Raw genomic sequence first — 22,339 nt, forward strand, 5'->3', positions numbered from 1 at the left:
AGTTTGGCAAAATCACCTGTTTGTGGAAAGATAGTGCTACGTGGTTTCTCAGGGCGGGGGGCAGGATTCAGTATCTTCTAAGATTCTCTATTTCTAACATGTGCTACACAGAGCAAAGCTGTAAGTTATGGGCAAGGTTACATATATGCTGAGATTCCACAGGGGTGGAGGAATCATATGATTATATGCTGCCTTAGAGTTTTTAATTTGATTCAACACATGTAGCTATTTATTAATATTAATTATTTTCAGTTGTTATCCTTGAGAAATGTAGAAAACAACAGGATATATTTATCCGAAAGTCTTCAAACTTACACAACCCTTTAAAAATTAGGTAAGGAACCAAATGCTATATAATACTGTTTCATAAAGTATTTTCATGTAATATTTGATACTTCCAGCTGATGAATGCCAAGACTGTGGGTTCTATCCCCGTATGGGACAATGCATATTCCTGCATTGAAGGGTTGGACTAGATGATCCTCAGGGTCCCATCCAACTCTATGATTCTATGATCTAAGGTGAATACATCAAAACAGGGCCCTGTCCTGGTTTCTAATCCATAATTGACTTCTGATTTCTGCTCAATGACTGAAATTAAGACCTCCACGACGAATATGGACTAACATGAATTTATCTCCACTCATAAACTCTTATCTCTAATTCCGTAATGAATTATTGTGTTATACATATTTTTATGAGTTTGAGTTTGTAATCTCTGTTAGAGTTTATAATCTCTATTTGAGTTTGTAATCCTTGTCAGAATACATACTTTTGAATGGATTAGTTTTTGTTACTATTGACTATTGATTTGCGAGTAGGGACTACTCCCACTACTGAAACTTACATTGGCTTGAGTTCTTGGTGTGCTCTTTTCTCGAGATTCCACAGGGGAACAGAAAAACTGGAGAGTGTAGAAGTGGACATAGAATCCAGTTTCCCTAGAACAGGGGTCAGCAAACTTGTCCACTGGCGGGCTGCAGCCAACAGGAAGCCGTGGCTACGTCCCGGAAGTCAGTGCCCATGCGGAGCAACCAGTGCAGCGCGCCGGTTTAGCTCCTCGTGGGGACCGACCGAGCGGGCGGTTTAATGACCCCCTTAGGCTGTATCTGGTCCACGGGCTGTAGTTTGCTGACCCCTGCCCTAGAACCTCAATTACCATTTTTAAGATGCAAGTGTTGAGGCCTTGATCCTTCTAGGCCAAGCACCTGCATTGGAAGACACAACTGTCCCTCTTTGTTTCAACAAAGGCTGAACTCTAGGAAGCAGGCTACTCCAGACTGAAAGGGCAATTCCCTTACATCATTATCCAAAATGGAATACTTGCCTATTACATTATATAGTCGAATCCTCTGAAATTATCTTTCCCTATTAGCAACGTCACCTTCAAAATGTGGAGAAGAAAATTCATGCCAGTGGAATTATAAAAATAAACATCTAACTATAGTGTTAAAAATTACAGCACTCTCATTATCAAGTTCTGCCATCCTACTTGTTTCTGCACACTGCCCCGCTGGGTCTCAAATACTATGCTTGCATATATGAAAGGGGGATTAAAACCATCTCAGATGCTTGGCTTTTCCTAGTAATCTTGCTCTATATGGCACATTAGATTATTAAAAATGCCTTGCCGCATGCCCTACCTACCGCAAGCTGCCCATTCAATCCCTCTTATCCAGTCTTCATGGCCATGGAGCAGCAAAGTCTTCTGAAACTGAAACAAACCAGTGTCCTTATGTAGCACAAATATCTGTATTTTGATGCTCCGTATTACAGCCTGAGGGTTCTCCTGGATTCAGCTTTGTTGCTATGAGCTCAAACAGCACAGGGTGCCTTTTGGCAGCCTCATCTGGTTCACCGGCAAGGTCAGAGTCAGCCATGCCCTGGTAACCTCTCTCGAATGGATTACTGTAATGCATTATACATCGGGCTTAATTTGAAGATTATTCAGAAGCTTCAGCTGGTACAGAATGTAGCGGCCCAGATTCTGACAGGCAGAGCTTATTTGAGATAGCTCCAATGGCAGCCTCTCCAATCCAAACTTGATTCAAAGTGATCTGGGGACCTGAAGGAGTACCTTCTCAGATTGTTAGCTGAGGGTTTTCTCTCTGTTCCTTCTTCATTTAAGATGAAGCAGGAGACAAACACAAGGAGGACCATTCTGAGCTTGTAGGATGCCTTTCCCCAGCAAGGTTGCGTTCTTTCAGGTGCCAGGCAAACCTGCAGGCTTTTAAAGCTTGCTGTCTTATACTCATTTACCTGGAAGTAAACTTTATTGAGAAGGAACGCAGGTGGCGCTGTGGTCTAAACCACTGAGCCTAGGGCTTGCCGATCAGAAGGTCGGCGGTTTGAATCCCCGCGACGAGGTGAGCTCCAGTTGTTCGGTCCCAGCTCCTACCCCCTAGCAGTTCGAAAGCACGTCAAAGTGCAAGTAAATAAATAGGTACCACTCCGGCGAGAAGGTAAACGGCGTTTCCGTGCGCTGCTCTGGTTTCGCCAGAAGCAACTTAGTCATGCTGGCCACATGACCCAGAAGCTGTCTGCGGACAAACACCGGCTCCCTCGGCCTATAGAGTGAGATGAGCACCGCAACCCCAGAGTCGTTTGCGACTCGACCCAACGGTCACGGGTACCTTTACCTTTAAACTTTATTGAACACATTGGGACTTACTTCTGAGTAAGTGTGTATAGGGTTGCACTGTTTGGCATTTAAAAGTATTTGTGAAGGCATTTAGATATTTTTAATTCTGTAAACCACACTGAAGCCAAATTCAATGAAGGGTGGTATATAACTAATTGGGATAAATAGGCACATCGGTCACCATGAGTTGGCAGGCATGCTGAACAATTCCACACACACAACCTGTCTATGATGAATGCTAGCACGGATGTCAATTAACATCAAATGTGAACTGGAAGGAACACAACTAAACCCAAAACACATTATTTGTCTAAGCTCAAAATCCTCCAAATAGAATGGGATATAAACAAATTAAAAGTCATTTTGAAAATTCAATATAAAGGCATACCACAGCAATATTTGTAAACACTTCTCCCACGTATTCAACTTCATTTTTCCTACCTTCATTTTCTCCCCACAAAATCACAGTCACAACAAAACACCAAAAAAATGACATACTATTCATGGGATAGGAGACAGAAGCAATAGTTACCTGTCCATCCTGCTGCACATATAAATGAATTTTGCAGTCATCCCCTCCGCAAGCCAGTACCGGTACTGAAATGGCAAAGCAGTCAGTCGAAACCTGCTGTTTCATTACTATTATTTTAAACAGAAAAATAAAATGGACACAAGGGAGTACACCACATTTACTAAAGGAAGAAAAGAGCGAGAAAGAGCGGGAAGGAGCGAGAGAAGGAGCCTAAGGCTGCAATCCTATGCCAAAGCACCAGGAAGCCAGCACACCTTGAATGCTCTGGGTCTTACTTCTAAGGGTGTGTTACACAGTTCCAGGACTATAAAAAAACTCATAATCTGTAGAATATCCAGTGCTGCAGTAGTTATAATTTCAAAAATTTCAAAAATAAGGAATTAAGCTGCTCTCCACACTGCTAAAAGTCCAATTACAAAATTTTCTGCCTTCCTATATTATGCTCCTGCACTAATGTATCTATTTACCCTAGGGCAGAGGATGGCTTTCTGGATCTCCATAAACAGCACCATGAAACACATGCTGAGCCTGGGATGAAGATAATATATCAGGATTGTCTATGCATCATTCCAGTGTTTTGGAAATCCAACTCCTATGAACAGAATCACTGTTTTATATGCAGGCAACCCACATAATCCCAGTACTAAAAGGAACTTTAATACAACAGGTGAATGGCAACTCCTAATTGATCCTGAAACAACACCAATAACTTCCCAATATATTCACTTCCACTTCATCTGCAAAGAGTTAATTTCATAGGTATTTTCTCAAAAAGGATAATGTATAGATATTGACTTATAAATACAATAGAACTTAGAAGCAGACATTTGCTACTAAAGACTTGGGTCAAAGGGAACTTTAAAACGCATCATTCTGACAAGTCTGATAATCCCAAAAGTCAGTATTGATTTTTGCATCAGGCATGGTGGATACAATCACAAGCATCCAGCTGAGCTGAATTTATTTGAATGGGCTCTTTCCCAGACCCTGCACCACACTCAATTTGCAGCAAACATGGGGATACTTGGTTGCATCCATAAAGGAGGTACCATTTTCCAATAAAACACACAACATCTGGAGCAGATATCCCTCCTCTCCGTTTCATCCTTCCACCCAGCAGTGACGAGGTAAGGGAGGGGTGTGCACATACCTAAAACTCCTGCATCACTAAAAAGGTAAAGGTAAAGGTACCCCTGCCCATACGGGCCAGTCTTGACAGACTCTGGGGTTGTGCGCCCATCTCACTTAAGAGGCCAGGGGCCAGCGCTGTCCGGAGACACTTCCGGGTCACGTGGCCAGCGTGACATCGCTGCTCTGGCGAGCCAGAGCCGCACACGGAAACGCCGTTTACCTTCCCGCTGGTAAGCGGTCCCTATTTATCTACTTGCACACGGAGGTGCTTTCGAACTGCTAGGTTGGCAGGCGCTGGGACCGAGCAGCGGGAGCGCACCCCGCCGCAGGGATTCGAACCGCCGACCTTTCGATCGGCAAGCCCTAGGCGCTGAGGCTTTAACCCACAGCGCCACCAAGCAATAAATTGTTTTATTACCATACCACCATTAATGTGCATGGTGCTTTAGCAGAGTAATAACCAAAAAGGCAGGGGCCTGTCCCAAGGCACTTGCAACCTAACATTCAACACGTGGGAGACAACAGAGAGAAGGAGGAAGGTGAAGACAAACAGAGGGAGAATATTCAGCGTTTAGGGATAGAATCACAGCTCAGATGACCAACTATGCAATTTTTGCTTGCATTTATTCTCAAAACACTGAATAGAAAGCTGAAAATGGAAAAGTAACATTCACTATCTCCTTTGATACATTTACCTCCTTTGATACATTTACCAATAAATGTGGTGCACACAAGAAAAAAAAACATTTCCTCTAAACATATTGAGCAACATGGCAAAGAAAGCAGTACTGAAGTCAAATTAGTGTCAAGTCACACTGGTGTGGGTGGGTGTGAAAATGGGAACTCACAGGAGCAGATATTAGGAGCCCAGTACTGCACTTTTGAAATATACTTTAAAACAAAATGTTTGAGTCTTCGAAATTTGCTGCCATCCATCAACTACATCGACTAAAATGCTTAAGACACCAGTTAAGCATCCCTTTAAATGATTAAACAGTTTCACAGACACACTTACTGTTGCTGTCTGGCAAGAAGGACAAAGAAACATCCATAACAAATCCATTTCCAAATAGCAGCGTCTGAAGACATTTAACTGAGAGGGAGAGAGAGAAAGAATAGTTTTGCACACCAGCAGTCAACATGACAGACAGCCACTGTAGAACCAAAGAGATAAGCTGCTAATTACAGCTACAAAGAATTAAAACTCACCCAAGATTAACCTAAAGGATTATACATCATAAAGAAATGCAACAGAGAAACTGACTCAGGTATAGAAAAACTGATAAGAAGAGGTTACAGTAGATCAGAACGAAAGAATTCACACTGACCTTGGCACATTGAGAGGTGGTTCCTCATCTCAGTGGGACAAAATTCATCTACTTCCCTTATTATAGGAAACAATTTTAAGGACTCGTGCACTGTGGCAAGTAGCAAGGCAAGTGACGTAAAGGTTCGGCATAACACAACATAGCTATCGCCTTTGCCCTTTCTTTGTCAAGATGTATAGCTTGTGGGAATCCCTTGCAGATGACTACAGTGCCTGGAGACAGACAGGTCATGGACCCACAGCAGTGACTAGAGGAGGAATGACTGCTGGGAGGAGCACAGCGGGAAGAAATGCCATGGTGCATCTGCAGCAGCACAACCGGACACCTTCATCTGCCCCAGCTGCAACAAAACATGTCTCTCCCATATCTGCCTTTACAGCGACAGCAGGCACTGTAACTTTCCAGTCGTTTGACTTCACCCCCACACTCTTCCATTGTCACCCAGGGCAGATGAATGTCGATAACATCAGATATTGAAAGTACTTAAGGTCTGAGCCTTATTCAGGTGTTCAATACTGAGTGTCCTGAATGCTTGAAGAAGCTCTCTAGAATATACAAGCTAGCCTCTCTCCTAGATGCTGAGGCACATACCAGCCATGACTCCTAACTCGACCTGCCTGAAGTGGGGCATTCATGTATGGAGGTACACACACACACAAATAGGGCTCCAGGAGGGATCTGGGTTTTTTGTTGTTGTTCAGGCTATGGGTCCAGGATTCCATTTCAATATCAGCTACTCAGATGCCTTGGAAGCTCACAGGTACAGCACAAAAGTAATTGCCATCCCCTATGGCTTATCCTCAATCTCTAGCACTTAAAGGTACAGTGGTACCTCGGGTTACATACGCTTCAGGTTACATACGCTTCAGGTTACACACTCCACTAAGCCAGAAATAGTGCTTCAGGTTAAGAACTTTGCTTCAGGATAAGAACAGAAATTGGGCTCTAGCGGCGCGGTGGCAGCAGGAGGCCCCATTAGCTAAAGTGGTGTTTCAGGTTAAGAACAGTTTTAGGTTAAGGACGGACCTCCAGAACGAATTAAGTACTTAACCCGAGGTACCACTGTATATCGTTTCTATTAGCTATCATGGCTAATAATCATTAACAGACCTATCCCCCCAAGAATTTGCACTAATTGCATTAATTGCATTAATTTGTCCTCCAAGTTGATGAAAGTATGACTATGATTTGTGTTTGTTCAGCATGCCTAATTATAATTGAGAACCTCTGTTCTAACATATCCTGAATACTTTCCTAACTTTGACTATCCACTGGACTGCCACCTTTCTGCTATTTTAAGTGTTTTTATATCACTCTTCAGTTACATTCCCAGCTAGCTTTACAAAAAGAAAATAGACACACCCAAAACTGTTTTTTTAAAAAATATTTTTGCTAGCTAGACAACTGGTGGCTATTCGAAACCAGTGTATTCCAACTGGAAGAAATCCAGATTCTCCTAAAGTCATGGATGCATATCACCAAACTTTGCTACATGAATGTGACTTATTGAAAGAATCTGTTTACAAAGCACAATGGAGAAAGTTACCTTCTGTTCCTTGTTTGGACCAGATTCGCACAGTAGAGTCAGAAGCCGCAGAAGCTAAAAGTATATTTAACTCTCCTGTAGACTCATTCGTCATGTAAACAGCGTCTAAAGAGCAAACTGCTTCAGTGTGGCCTTCAAGACGAGTGCAGTTCACAAGCTAAACAGAACATTATAAGATTACACAAAGGAAGGACAAGAATCTTGAAGTCCAAATCAAGCTGCCATGCAAAGTATGCAGTTTTCAGAACTGCCCAACTGCGGAAGTGCTAAAAACTGTAACAGAAGTGAAATACAAAAGCTTTAGTTGAGGACACTGGTAAGCAAATTACATTGCTCTTGTTTTTGTCCAGGGCATTAGAAAATATGCACTTTATACAACATTCTATTTGTAATCTATGCTGTTCTGTGCTCTAATAAAAATTAAAACTCCGTTACATTCACAAAAAGCAACATCACTGGGTTTTTCCATCCATTTTCTAAATCTACTTTAAATGGCTTGGTATATGACAAAAATAGTAATAATTAAGGTTTAAACTAAATTGAACACAACGGAAAAGCATTCAGGCAGAATAGAAAACAACTGAAGGGTAATATTGATTAAAATAATTCTATTCCAAATGCTATCAGAAGGGTCATTTAATTTCATCTCATGTATGGCACAGGGCAAATGCAATTTGTTTTCTGTGGAGTCTTCCAGGTTCCATTTAGTTTAAGCATTTCTTTTTATGAGAGAGTCTAATCTCAATTTAAAAAACGATAAGCACTTGACTATACCAGTTCACTTAGCCTTCTGTTTCACCAGCTAATAACACATAACACTTTTACAGTTAAGTACATGAAGTGCTTTGCAATCATTGGGATTGTGGACATACCAGCCGTTTTCCTGGAATATATCCTCAAAACAGCAGGCACAGCTTACACCTCATCCTAATAGTATTTCCGATTAGGGATCTACTTCTAGGTGCTATTGCAGGCAAGGTGGTACCTCATTAATGAGGTATTTACGTCCACTGCCAGCACACTGCCTCCTTCAGTCTGTAGATAGGCTCAAGATAGTGGAAAGAGAAAAACTTTGGGGTGCCATTTCATATTCAAGCTACTGTCACGAGAACATTCATGGTTGTGGAAGAGATTTGACCTCACTGCCTTCAGATTTGCAAGAAAGCATCCCAGCAATTTGTTTGCTCACAAAGAATTCCTGCATTTCGGCAAAGGAATTTACCATGCCAGGTGGATCAAAAGTTAAGTTTGTTTGTCTACTACAAAGAAATAAGACTCATGTGGATACAACCTTGATTATTCCTCACCCCTCACTGTTACAGAGGACCAAGACTGAACGTCACTGAGATGTGCACTTGCATCAGGCAGGTGATCCATGGTGATATATGGCTGGATAGAAACTCTCTCAAGCCCTCTTGTAATATCACTGGTTTCTTATTCTATGTTGTCATGAAAAGCTATTTTTTCTTTCTTGCTTTATATAGGTAAATTATAGTGACAAAGGAAATCTCATTCACAATGAAGTAACATTGTAATACTGTATGTCTTCTTTGCTATATCAGGTACTAGGCTCAAGAAGAGAAGAAGGAGTTTGGATTTGATATCCCGCTTTATCACTACCCGAAGGAGTCTCAAAGCGGCTAACATTCTCCTTTCCCTTCCTCCCCCACAACAAACACTCTGTAAGGTGAGTGGGGCTGAGAGACTTCAAAGAAGTATGACTAGCCCAAGGTCACCCAGCAGCTGCATGTGGAGGAGCGGGGAAGCAAACCCAGTTCCCCAGATTACGAGTCCACCGCTCTTAACCACTACACCACACTGGCTCTCTCTGGTTCAGGAGAGAAGAAGGAATTATCTCATTATAAAGAAAAAGAACACCACAGGTACTGCAAGTTTGTGTTGGGTCAAAACGTAGCATTGGTATATCATGATAGAAATTAGAACCTTTGGATCTCCAGATGTTGTTGAACTACAACTCCCATCATCCCTGGCCACTGGCCATACTTACTAGGGCTGATGGGAGTTATAGTCCAGCAACATCTGATATAAATTCTCAGCCTTAAGTATTTCTGGGTGGCACTAATTGTCCAGTCTGTGGCAGGTGCAAAACTTGAAAAGACAGGGCAAATCGGATTGGTGAATTTGTGAAGTGTGTGTAATTAAAAATGATGCAGTAAACAGGACGGGAGCAAATCTTTTCTTACAAGATGATGTAAGACCTCAGGGTTGGCAGAAGTGGGCAGAGGATGAGGAAAGAAACACCAGCTGCAGCTCACTGCCTGACTTTCAACCCAGAAATCACTATTTAAAGAGCACTGCTGCTGCAGCCCTTTTGCTCGAAGATGCTCACTGGTGTTTTTCCTCAGTCAGTCAGGAGCAAAGAGATGAGTGAGCCCAGCAAATCCTCTTCCGTAATCCTCCCTAGTAGCCCTATCAGCCTTAAAGCCTTTGTTTGGACAAGGGGGCAAGCCAGACTCCAGCTTGTTTTGCCTGCAGTGTGGCAGAAGCAGAGGAGGAGCTCTGCAGAAACTTTTTAAGCAGCATGTGTGGCTCGTTTATGTCAAGCCATAATTTATTTTAAACTATGGTTTAATTGGCATGTGAACCAGGCCCCTGAGTTAAACAGAACTGTGGCATTAAGGCCGAGTACTAGGCATGTATCATGCCTAAATAACCACAATTTCTTCTCTGCTAGGGCAGTGTATTTCTGAGTTTCCTTGTTAAGCACAAAATGTGCCATTGACTGCAAAATTCAGCTTCCTCGGGATCTCTGGTATCATTTTAGTAAACATATGTTTGCAGGCCTTAATTTAGCAAATATAAGCATTTAAGTGTGTACTGTAGACAATGGATGACAAAACCTAAGAATTCAGAGAGATAACTAAATACGATTTTCAGTGGGATGGGCTTCCAGAATTGATATACCTTCCAGTCTTCCAAAAGACAGAATGCACGGAAAATGTAACATAATACAAGCACATTTGTTCAATTATGCATAATGTAAACAGGGCACAGAATTCTGTTTTGTTTCAGTGCAATCCAAAGCAAGTTTCCTTGGAAGCAAGTCCCACTGTCCTCAGTGGCACTTACTGCTTAGGAAGTGAATATAGTATTGAAGTCTTAGTATAGATTTCTCCCCTTTACACCAAGTACTACACAACACGTACAATGGCAGATCCTTGAACAGATCCCTTTTGCTTTCATTGTGATGCTCTTAAATTTTGAATCCAGATTACTAGCAATGAATTTGTTGCAGTGTAGAATTGCTTAGTACAATACTTAGAGTGGAAAGAATGGAAAGATTCAGAAGCTGTTCTAGTTTTTATTTTTTAAGGGGGGAAATCATGCTTACACTTGTTTTATTCTCACATATCACAATTGCTCTACATACCTTCTCATTTTGTGTTTCCCAAAGAATAAGTAGTTTGTCAGACCCTCCAGAAATTAATTCTGTTTCATAAGCTGTGAAGGGGGAGGAGGGGAGAGGGAGAGAAAGGTTGAACAATGGAAAAGTTGAATAATTCTGATTCAAGATAACTTTTGGTTTGTTTCAGTGGCAATTCTTCCCAAAGGTCAAAATGTGCAAATAGATTACTTTTTTAAAAAGCACACATACACACACACACTCTGAAGTCTGTAACAATAGTTTCAATTTCTTCCTAGGTCCCATCTTTCCAACAGAGGAGAAAGTAGAGACACTTGCAACTCCACAAACAGACTCTCCTTTACTAGGAATTCACCTGAATTTGTGGTTATCCTCAAGCACCAGGTCTCATGTAATTGCAAATTCTCAATTCCCTACATTTACATTATACATAACTTTTCATTTTCACAGTGATCCTCACATTTTTAAGACTATAATCTTTAAAGAACCTCTTTCATTTCAGGAGTGTTTAGCTCTATTTAGCACTCTTTTAAGCTGCATTTTTGTTTTGCAAATGGCAATATGCACAACGGAACGGTAAAAATGTAAAAGAGGCCTCACTTTAGGCACCATTATACTTTGTGCCTTTCCTCCTCAACTTGAAAACTGGGTGCACAGGTTAAGCTGATGTTTTAACTTGAAATACAGAATTGTGTCCTGAACATGTTTCAAATTCTCTTGGGATATCTCTATGCTCAAGAGACAATTCCCCCCCCCCCCCCAAACTAAAGTACTCACTTTGTTTGGTCACCTAGGACTACATGGTCTTAAGATATTAAAAAGAACATAACATAACATAAAACACCACTGGCCATGCTAGCAGACAGCTGGACTCCTTGCCCTGTACTGTATACTGTATCTTGAAAAAGTACAGAGAGGAATAAATTTCAAATGTAGAACATGCCCACCAGAGGGCACTGCAACAGCAACAGTCATAACCCAGGTAATTCTTCTGGCTACCTAGCAGTGCAGAAAATGCAGATCTATGGCCTGGATTCAAAGAAATACGTAACTATTTCTTTGTTTCTAATAAAGTATTGGACTTGCACTTCTCACACATCCTCCATGACATAAAACAAGTCACATTTGAAATAGAGTTTCAAAAACTATGGTTCATAAGGCACAGGAGTCCACTGTTCAAAGGAGGAGCAGGAAGAGTCAAATATCCCACCTGGTGGGTCCAAGCCAGCTGAGCCAAGCATGCTGATGCTCTTTGCACCCTGACTTGTGTAACCAAGGGCACAACAGCTTTTCCTTTTATCCCCTTCACGCTTCCCATTGCCATGTATTATTGCACAAATAAATTAACTGCATCCCCAAACATATTAATTACAACAATAATATAAAACATTTGATAGCCAAGTTAAAGTTGTGTGTGTATATGTATGTGTGTGTGTGTGTATAAATACACACAATACACATATATACACACCGAATTTTTTGCTCTATAAGACTCACTTTTTCCCTCCTAAAAAGTAAGGGGAAATGTGTGTGCGTCTTATGGAGCAAATGCAGGCTGCGCAGCTATCCCAGAAGCCAGAACAGCAAGAGGGATTGTTGCTTTCACTGCACAGCGATCCCTCTTGCTGTTCTGGCTTCTGAGATTCAGAATATTTTTTTTCTTGTTTTCCTCCTCCAAAAACCAGGTGCGTCTTGTGGTCTGGTGCGTCCTATAGAGCAAAAAATACGGTATATATAGTGTGTGTGTGTGGAAAAGAGAGGCAATTGCTGGCCCAGAAGTCCCGGGGGACTTCCCATATAGCCTGACCATAGCCCCTGACCACTATTAAATGGACATCCTCTCCCTTTTATTATGCACCTCAGAAACTTTCTAACAACCAACTCTTCTGTGTCTTGGAAAGTACAGGTGAGCTGAACAAAGTCTCTGTTGCTGCTGGTTCGGAAGCAATGCTAAACTATGGTTTGGTGCTATGTGAAGAAAGACCCTTGAGCTTCCATGCTCCCCATTTATCTCTCTAGCACACAGCAATTCTCTGCCTTCTTAAGCCCAAACCTGCCAACTATGGTTTTAACCACTGTGGTTTCTGAACATGGTTTTCATGGAAAGCACAAACCAGTTTGTCACTTCAGACAAAATGACCAAACTACTGGTTGCCTCAAATTGGAAAGGGAGTAAGAGAACTGTGGCATGCAAGGGCAAGTAGGAATACACAAATCCAAAGGTCTCTAAAGACTGATTTACACAGCATTAAGCCTCAGTATGTCATTGTGAGGTCTTTCAGTTTAAGTGCAATACTGTCCACTCTAGAATTATAGTATCTACTGATTGCATTTCAAACCTGTTTCCAACTCGAACAACCCTATCCTATACATCTAAAATGGATTGTAAGTTTTGAGGTAAAAATATATTATCAGTACTCTGTACCGATCCAGGTGCATATCAATGGCCCTTTAAAAAAAAAAAACAACACTCAGTAGAAATAGGCCTCTTAATACAATTATACTTACATCCATCTTTTCTGCGAATCCACTGAACACAATTAACTCTTCCAGTGTGTCCATTCAGTGTGCCAACTACTTTTCTTCTCTGAAAAAAAAAATACGCAACCAAAATTGTCTTAAGTCATGAAAGCTTGTGGTGGAGTTGAGCAGAATTCTGATAAGGAAAAGTTATTTATCCAGAGATGCTCTCAAAGAGACTATTGCAACATTCTTTCAGTAACAGCATTAAAAGGGCAAAATATTTCAGAAGTATGTTAGAAAAATTTAACCATTCACTAACTGTAGTCAGAATACTCCCCAACTGGCTGACACTAGGAAAGCATAGAAACCACAGGCAATATTCACCAGTGGAAACCCATTATTTGTTAAATAGTTACACCTTTCTATTACAGGGTGGGGTTGATGACTCACACCTGAATCTGAATCCAGGTGAGGCGAGTATTTGGGGAATATGGGGCCCTCAGGGAGGAAAAATTTGGAGTCTCCACATCTTAAATAGTTCTTATTTTCAGAATAATTCATTTTGGTACAGTTGCTTTTTATGGAACTTCTCGGCAGGTTGAATAAATATAGATTTACCGTCACCATCATCATCATTATTTAGCACCCGTTTTCGGCTCAGCGCCCTGAGCGAGGGCAAAAATTGCCCCCCGCCCCACCCTCAGTATTTATTTCCACAACAATTCCGTTTGGCACAGCTACTTTTTATGGATTTTCTCAGTAGCTCTATTAAATAGGCTTTATTTGTATTTTATTTTTATTTTTTTTTGAGCCTCCAGGGTTTCAAACTTGGGCTGCCTCAGCGGCTGTCGGACTACAACTCCCGCCATCCCTGACCGCCGGCCCTAAAAGCTAAGCATGATGGGAGTTGTAGTCCAACGGCAGCCGGGCCTCCCGCGTTCGAGAAGCACCACCCTAGCCGAGCAAGAGCGAGGGGAAAGCCCGCCGCCTCACCTGTGGGTCGTAGAGGACGACCGAGCGGCACGAGCCGAAAGCCACCAGGCCGCCTCTCCCCCAGGAAACCACTCCGGGACCGGCTCGGTTGGCGCAGCAGGCGACATGGCACACTTCGAAGGGCGCCGCCATCTTGTCGCAACCCCTCGCCTTCGCTACGGTAGGTTTTTTGCCTCAAAGCGGCCGCCGTAGGAAAGAAGGAAGGCGGGGGAGGCAGCTGGGAGTTGCAGAATTAGTACCAGCTGATGTTGCTGGTTTAAAAAAAATGTGCATATATTAGATTAGAATAATAAAACAAAACAAAACAAAAACCTGGGTAGAGTCCCTAGAAGCTTCCTTTCCTTGCAGAGTTTTAAATGTTTGGGATGAGTGTCTGGGAAACTGCAAAAGAAACCAGCTTAAATATCTCCTTACATATTTTTTGCTTTTTTTGTTTGTGTTGGTCTGGCAGAGTTGGAGTGATTTAGGGGAGGGACAGCAAAGGTGTGCAAACTAATACGAGCTGATGTTGCTGGTTTGAAAAAATACACATATATTAAGATAATAATATGAAATAAAGCAGGGTAGGGTCACTAGAGGATTCCTTTCCTTGCAGGGTTTTAAATGTTTGAGATGAGTATCCCAAAAACAGCAAAAGAAATAATTTAAAGTTTAAATATCTCATTTCTTTTTTGCTTTTTGTGTTTTTGGTTTTTGTTCTGGCAGAGTTGGAATGATGGGGGGCAGTTCGCTTGCATTTTTAAACCTCTTGTGAGAGGCAAAAAAAAAACCAACCACAGGGAGATGATGATGTGATGAAAAATGCTGCACCAGTTGAATACCTGTCTTTTTTTGTTACGCAGTCTTCTGGAAGGTGCAACGGATTTTAATCCCCCGCTCAGAAGAAGAATGGCTAAGTTGTAAAGAAGGCTGGGCTCCTCTCTACACCTTTAATAATTGACACCTGAAATTCCCTTTTCCTGCACAACTTTTAAGGGTGCAGAAGCCTCACTTGAAGGTGCTCCGGTAGGAAAGTACTGGGGGGGGGGGATGCTTTGTTTGTGAGAAGACAGTCTTGCAGCACCTTTAAAGACTAAAAAAAATGTTATGTTACAGCATAAACTTTTGTGGTTATATTGCAGATTTGAAAAGAACCTTTGTATGTTGCTCTGCTTTTCTGTTTAATGTTGCACTGTTTTCTATGTACACAATATTTGCCTCGCATATTGAGGATCGCAATCGGAGCTGGTGATGGACAGCAACTGAAACCCAGTTTGGTCTTTCCATTCCTTTTTCAGGTACAGGCACCAATTTGTGGGAGAGGTTAACTAAGGGTTAGGGCCTCTGCCTTATTGTCACACTTTCCCCAGTTTCCTGTGCCTCCAGGCCCTCCCTCGTTGTGAATCCATAACTTCTGTGTGTGTGTGTGCAGGGAGCTAAGCAACAGGCATTGCTTGGCAACACCTTCTATTTGTGCTGAAAGAGTTTGTTGGCTTGACAAGGAGGTGTACAAAGAAGTAACGTGCTTCTGAGTAAACGAAAAGCTCCCCATTTTAAAAGGAGTTCCAATGCCATTAGAAAGTATTGTGCCCATTATTTGTATCTGTTATCTGCCCAAATCAGATACCTTTCTAGAGGACGCTGTGCAAACAGAATCGCTGCTCTTTTCAACTGGCTGTTCTACTATGGCGTAGCCAGACACAAGATTTTCGTAGGTGAGCTTTTTCCTACCTTCTATGCTTTGCTTGCTAATTTTAGTCAGGCTTTTGTTGTGGGAACAGAACCAGGGCTAATAAAACTGAAGCCAGAAGCCGTAAACCAGTGGAAGGCAATAGAGAATACAGTGGTACCTCAGGTTACATACGCTTCAGGTTACAGACTCCGCTAACCCAGAAATAGTACCTTGGGTTAAGAACTTTGCTTCAGGATGAGAACAGAAATCGTGCTCCGGCGGCGCAGCAGCAGCAGGAGGCCCCATTAGCTAAAGTGGTGCTTCAGGTTAAGAACAGTTTCAGGTTAAGAACAGTCCTCCAGAACGAATTAAGTACTTAACCAGAGGTACCACTGTAGACTGATGTTAAGAACACTGTACCCATGATGCCACATGTGTGATTTCTCTTTCCTGTACTTCCCCCCATGTTGATAAAAACATCTTGCATAGTTTGTTCCCAGATGTATACGTTGATAACATAGCCTAAAAAGTGGAAGATACCGTATTTTTCGCTCTATTGGACGCAGTTTTTCCCCTCCAAAAATTGAGAGGAAATGTGTGTGCGTCCTATGGAGCGAATGCAGGCTTCTGCCATAGCCGCGCGCAACCCCTCCGGCAGGGAGAGGCTGCACGGGCTATGGTTTCTTTAGCCCTGCGCAGCATCTCCCGGCAAGGAGAGGCTGCACGGGGCTAAAGGGGAAGCCAAAGCAGCGAGCGGGATCCATCCCGCTCGCTGCCTTGCCTTCTTCCATAGCTGCGCGCAACCTCTCCGGCAAGGAGAGGTTGTGTGCAGCCTGTACGCTGCTCTTTGGGGCTGGGGGGGAAAAATATTTTTTTCCTTGATTTCCCCCCCCTAAAAACTGGGTGCGCCCTATGGTCCGGTGCGCCCTATGGTGCGAAAAATACGGTACTTAAAGTGCTTTGTTATGTGTGAATACATGCAACATTTCTCCTCTTGTGTTTTAAGGAAAAGTTATATACCGTTTTTTGTTTGACAGGCTTACATTTTGTCCTCTTTAGGGTATCACAGAACAGGAGTGCAACTTTTTTCTGGCATATCAACACTTTAACCTAGTTTCCTAAAGCCAGTGTGGTGTAGTGGTTAAGAGCGGTAGACTCGTAATCTGGTGAACTGGGTTCGCGTCTCCACTCCTCCATATGCAGCTGCTGGGTGACCTTGGGCTAGTCACACTTCTTTTAAGTCTCTCAGCCCCACTCATTTCACAGAGTGTTTGTTGTGGGGGAGGAAGGGAAAAGGAGATTGTTAGCTGCTTTGAGGCTCCTTAGGGTAGTGATAAAGCAGGATATCAAATCCAAACTCCTCCTCCTCTTCTTCTTCCTGTAAAAAGAAAACAAAATCCAGGTGTTTATTTGAGGGTCAGGTAAAGTACTCTAACTTTCTCACAAATAAAAATGCAGCCCCAATTTTAAAAGTCCTATGACTTCTAAGAGATTCTTGGACTGTATCTGGCATGTGTGGAAGGGAGGAAAGTGCTGCCAATAATCTCCACAAATGCCTGTCAAAATAATAGATGGTCCTGTATACCTGAAGGAGCGTCTCCACCCCCATCGTTCAGCCCAGACACTGAGATCCAGCACCGAGGGCCTGCTGGCGATTCCCTCATTGCAAGAAGTGAGGTTACAGGGAACCAGACAGAGGGCCTTCTTGGTAGTGGCGCCTGCCCTGTGGAACTCCCTCCCTTCAGATGTGAAGGAAATAAGCAGCTATCTCCTCTTTAAAAGACATCTGAAGGCAGCCCTGTTTAGGGAAGTTTTTAATATTTAATGCTGTATTGTTTTTAACACTTGATTGGAAGCCGCCCAGAGTGGCTGGGGAAACTCAGCCAGATGGGCGGGGTATAAATAATAAATTATTATTATTATGGTCATCTCTAGGATTTGCAAAAAGAAATTGTATGATGATGATGTCACTGCCATTTCACTCTGGCACATGGGAAGAGTAGAGCCTGCCTTGCTAGAGTTCCTCTCCCCCATACAGACAGGTGAAGGGAACATCAAGGGATCAGCTCGGTGATATGTATCCTGTACAGACACACCCTTTGGCTTCCTACAGCCAAGTAAGTATCATCAGTGAAAATAATACAGAACTAATGACAAGCATCTGCTAATTATGGCTGCCTGTAGTACATTAAAACATGTTCTCAAAATCTCATGCTGGCAGGGCACAGATTACCCTCCTGAAATAGAACATGTCAGCTCAGTCAACAAGTTTAGTTTATTGTTAGCTGCATCTGTAACCAAACACTTCTTTCTAAACAATTTCTTGTGTTGGCACTGTGATTTGAAGGATGTCTGCTGCTATTAATTGCAGGGCATTGCAAATCAAGCTTCGGATGCTGAATTTTTTGGCCCTGGTTGTGTCATTAGCCTTGTAACAGGCCAAACCTTGAGAAATAAGTTATTGCTTGAGTTAGATGATAGTCCTCATATACACTGGATGAAATAAAGAGTTTTATGATGGCACAAATAATTTATAACAAGGAACGTCTTGTTCCCGAATGCCACAAATGCTTTATCTCCTGGGGTTTGTGTATCCCAGGCATCTTACTTTGTAATGCAAAGCAATCAATCAGATTACCAGTTCAAATGTGGTCATCTCAAACTGCTTGCTTTTCCCATATAAAGCTATAAGACAACATCATAATAAAAAATCTAAGAGTTGTCATTAGCAGGCCAATAAAATCTAATGTTAGAGATCAGGCCATGGTTGTAAAATAGGAAATAAAGCAACTTATTTGGAAGTTATTTTTGGTCATCTTTTTCTCTTCCCCCACCCCATAGAATAAAATTTAGGTAACCAGTTAATCAGGACAGAAAACTCCCTATTTTGTGCTTATTTTTCTGATATTGCAGTGTTGTTGTTCTGCATGTTACAGTTTCTGATTCTTTATTGTATCCACTGAATATGTGAACACTTGTGCATAAAAATAACTTATGATAGCAGAAGGATGTTTAGTCTCTGTTTCCCTGACATGGTTAAAATCTTGCAGTTATTTTTATTGCATGCATTCAACTTTGCAAAGTATTGTATCCCAAGTTTTGCAGATGCTCTGTGACAAAACAGCAGTGTGGACATGAGCTCAGAAGTAGTCATATGTTCACAATACAGTGCTCTCAGATACCTGATACAATGCTGTATCTGTTCAGGGTTATTTATAAGCTATTTAGGGCACAATCTAGCAAAGCTCAGTAGTTATGACTACACCTCAATTTTCAGTGACAGAATGGGAAATCATTATGATTAATTAATCACTCGTTGATTCATTAATTTTAATGGAAGTTTTGTTGTGGCTCACTTTTGCTAGTTTGTGAATGTAGTGATTTGTTTGGAATCTTACGGAGGCTGATGAAATTATGCCACTGTATAAGGCCAGTAAAGTATAATGACTACTGCTACAACAATTGCATTTATATCGCACGTTTGAGCCTCAGCCCTTGTAGCCCAGTGACAGATTGACCAATGATTTGACTTGGTATATTGAATTCTGTTTCAGTATGTTGTATTCCCAGTAAGTGAAAAGAGACATCCCCACACCCCATTTCCCCTTATATTTATGTAACACATTCCAAGCTAAAAAGCTGACTATTTTAAAGGGCTCTATTTAGCCCCCAGAAGGGCATTTATATTTGGCAGAAACTTTCAAGAGGCAGGCTGAAATGTGACCTTTCCTTTACAGCTTGTTTTTCCTTCTCCAAAATGACAGCCATGTTTATTATTGATTTATTTAGATTTATAGCCCAACTTTCCTGAACGCTCGAGGTGCAGTAATAGTACTGCAATTTCCAAATTAGGAACGTACTAAGTGTCGTAACTCAAGCTTAGGGAAGCAAAGTTCTTTAAACACAGGACATGTGAACCTATCTTTTTACCATTAAACCATTTTTAAATTGTGCAACTTCAAAATGTTCATAATAATCATTTTCAAATTATACACTTGTCAGCAAACAACAATAAAAAATAAGAACCTGAATTCCGCTTAAAACCAAGAAGGGTTTCCCAAAGAGTACTGCTTATAGCCATATATTTTTAAAAACTTGTTGAACGAAAGACACATTTGACCACCTCTCTTGCCAACTGCAACCTGTGAATATTAGTGCAAGACAGAAAGTGGTAAGGGGTGTTTTTAAATAAAGTATGCATACCAGTTAACAGGTTTAAGTATCAGGTGTGGAAATTGTTCAGAGCCATGGTTTTGGTTTCTGAACATCACCATTTTAAAAAAAAAATACCTCAGAGTTTCTTCAATTAGTGTTAGGTGAGAGAGATAATCAGTTTGGTTCATCTTCTTTCAGCTAGTACAGTGGTACCTCGGGTTACATACGCTTCAGGTTACATACGCTTCAGGTTACAGACTCCGCTAACCCAGAAATAATACCTCAGGTTAAGAACTTTGCTTCAGGATGAGAACAGAAATCGTGTTCTGGCGGCGCAGCAGCAGTGGTAGGCCCCATTAGCTAAAGTGGTGCTTCAGGTTAAGAACAGTTTCAGGTTAAGAACGGACCTACGGAACGAATTAAGTACTTAACCCGAGGTACCACTGTACTAGGAGCAACTGCTAATAGAAGCAAGGAATAGAAAACTAATAATAAAATGCCAAAACCAATATAAAGACATTTTATGGGTGTGGGTTTTTTCCATAGCAGCCTAACTATGAAGCTGTGCATCATTAAAATAATAATTGAGAAGCCACTAGTGGAGATATTCTTTTAGAACAACATAAGCCAGACAAATCCTGTTGCTCTGCAACCAAGAGACGCCTGCTATCATTCATAATCATATGAATTATATTCATAATCATATTTTCTCAGCATAATGGCAATTCATGTTTCCACTGTGAATGGAAAGGTAAGGGCCCATTAATGTGCAGGCAGCTTGCCACTTTCTTATTCTGGTTTTAGACTGCACTTCTGGCAATCCATTTGTGTAATGCAGTCATGCTTCAGGCAAACCAGTCATTAGAAACAGGAAGAATATAACACTTTTTAAAATGCTCCAGTGCTTTTAGATTGAAAATACTCAGCACCTGACCGGAAGATCATAGATACTGTGGATTCCTGCACTGTATGGGGTTGGAGTAGAAGACTCTCAGGGTCCCTTGCAAATCTACAGGGCTTTGATTCAATGTGGACATAACCGCGAACATAGGAAACTGCCTTGCAATGAGTCAAACCATTGGTCTACCTAGCTTCTCATTCTCAACACTGATTGGCAGATCTCTCCCAGTGGCAGAGCCAGTGTGGTGTAGTGGTTAACAGCGGTAGTCTTGTAATCTGGTGAACCGGGTTCGCATCTCTGCTCCTCCACGTGCAGCTGCTGGGTGACCTTGGGCCAGTCACACTTCTTTGAAGTCTCTCACCCCACTCACCTCACAGAGTGTTTGTTGTGGGGGAGGAAGGGAAAGGAGAATGTTAGCCGCTTTGAGACTCCTTAAAGGGAGTGAAAGGCGGGATATCAAATCCAAACTCCTCCTCCTCTTCTTCTTCTTCTTCTTCTTCTTCTTCTTCTTCTTCTTCTTCTTCCCAGCCAGGAGTCTCTACCACATTACCTAGACACACAACCCACGACCCTGTGCATGCAAAACACATGTTCTGCATATATTATTGTGGCCAGTTTGAATAACACGCAACCTCCATTCTGTAGCGCAGGGCAGTTTTGAATCTTTTTTTAAAAAAAAATCCTACCTGAAAACATGAACATAGGCAAGCATCAGTAGCCCTTTTAAAGCTGTAGAAAAAATTGCTTAGACCAGAAGTAGTTACAGTGGTGCCTCGCAAGACCAAAAGAATCCGTTCCGCGAGTCTCTTCGTCTAGCAGCTTTTTCGTCTTGCGAAGCAAGCCCATTGACGGCTTAGCGGATTAGCGCTATTACCGGTTTAGCAGCTTTTAGCGGCTTTTAGCGGCTTAGCGGATAAGTGGCTTAGCGGCTTAGAAAAAGGGGGGAGCGGAAAAAACCCGCAGGAACTCGCAAGACATAGGAAATTCGTTTTGTGAAGCACCTCCAAAACGGAAAACTCTTTCGTCTAGCGAGTTTTCCGTCTTGCGAGGCATTTGTCTTGCGGGGCACCACTGTAGTGGCCCAAGCGATGTTTTGGCACTTAGAAGGGCAGGAAAGAAAATTTTATATGAATACAAATCAATAAAGATTTAGTCTGCTAGATTTTGACACTCAGTTCATTTGCGAAAGATTTATACGCTCTGAAGAGAAACCAGAGTATTTCATTTGCAGGGGGATATGGGAGTAGCCGGGATTGAGAATTTGGATGAAACAGGCCATTTGCATCAGATTGTGATCCTGTTCCTTTCCTTTTCTATGAAGTTTGTACACATGTTAAGATAATGCAAGAGACTAAAGTAACGTTTTGCTTCAGGGGAAACATAATTCATGTACAGTAGGAGCCTCCAGTGCAAGGATAACTTTGCTTCTTTATTCTGGCACTGAAAAGTCACTCCCAACCCTGAATAACTGTTTTTTTTTTTTTGTTCAAGCAACATCTTAAAAACTACCTCTTTCTTCAAGCCTTTGCCACATAGCTGGAGAGTTGTTCTTTTAAGTGGTCTAACGATTAGCCTTCTGCGATTTTTTAAAAATGTTATTGTTGCATTATTAT

The 22,339-nt window shown here is 41.8% G+C and overlaps 2 protein-coding genes across 3 annotated transcripts in view; one reads left to right on the forward strand and one right to left on the reverse strand.

Annotated features, from left to right (window-relative positions):
- The window catches only part of ELP2 (elongator acetyltransferase complex subunit 2), a 43,252-nt gene extending 29,067 nt beyond the window's left edge, over positions 1-14,185 (reverse strand). Inside the window, 7 exon segments of the mRNA XM_079983950.1 lie at positions 1,648-1,714; positions 3,174-3,238; positions 5,320-5,397; positions 7,179-7,335; positions 10,570-10,640; positions 13,072-13,150; positions 14,020-14,185. Coding sequence (XP_079840076.1) covers positions 1,648-1,714; positions 3,174-3,238; positions 5,320-5,397; positions 7,179-7,335; positions 10,570-10,640; positions 13,072-13,150; positions 14,020-14,151 — 649 coding nt within the window. The 5' untranslated portion in view covers positions 14,152-14,185.
- Positions 14,186-15,499: 1,314 nt separating this feature from the next.
- Positions 15,500-22,339, forward strand: part of CTNNAL1 (catenin alpha like 1) — a 77,672-nt gene continuing 70,832 nt past the window's right edge. For both annotated transcript variants that reach the window (XM_079983953.1, XM_079983954.1), the window contains exon 1: positions 15,500-15,713. The gene's annotated coding sequence lies outside the window, so the exon portion shown is untranslated. The remainder of the gene's footprint in view (positions 15,714-22,339) is intronic.

The sequence above is a fragment of the Podarcis cretensis genome, assembly GCF_951804945.1.
Source record: "Podarcis cretensis genome assembly, chromosome: 7".
Lineage (NCBI taxonomy): Eukaryota > Metazoa > Chordata > Lepidosauria > Squamata > Lacertidae > Podarcis > Podarcis cretensis.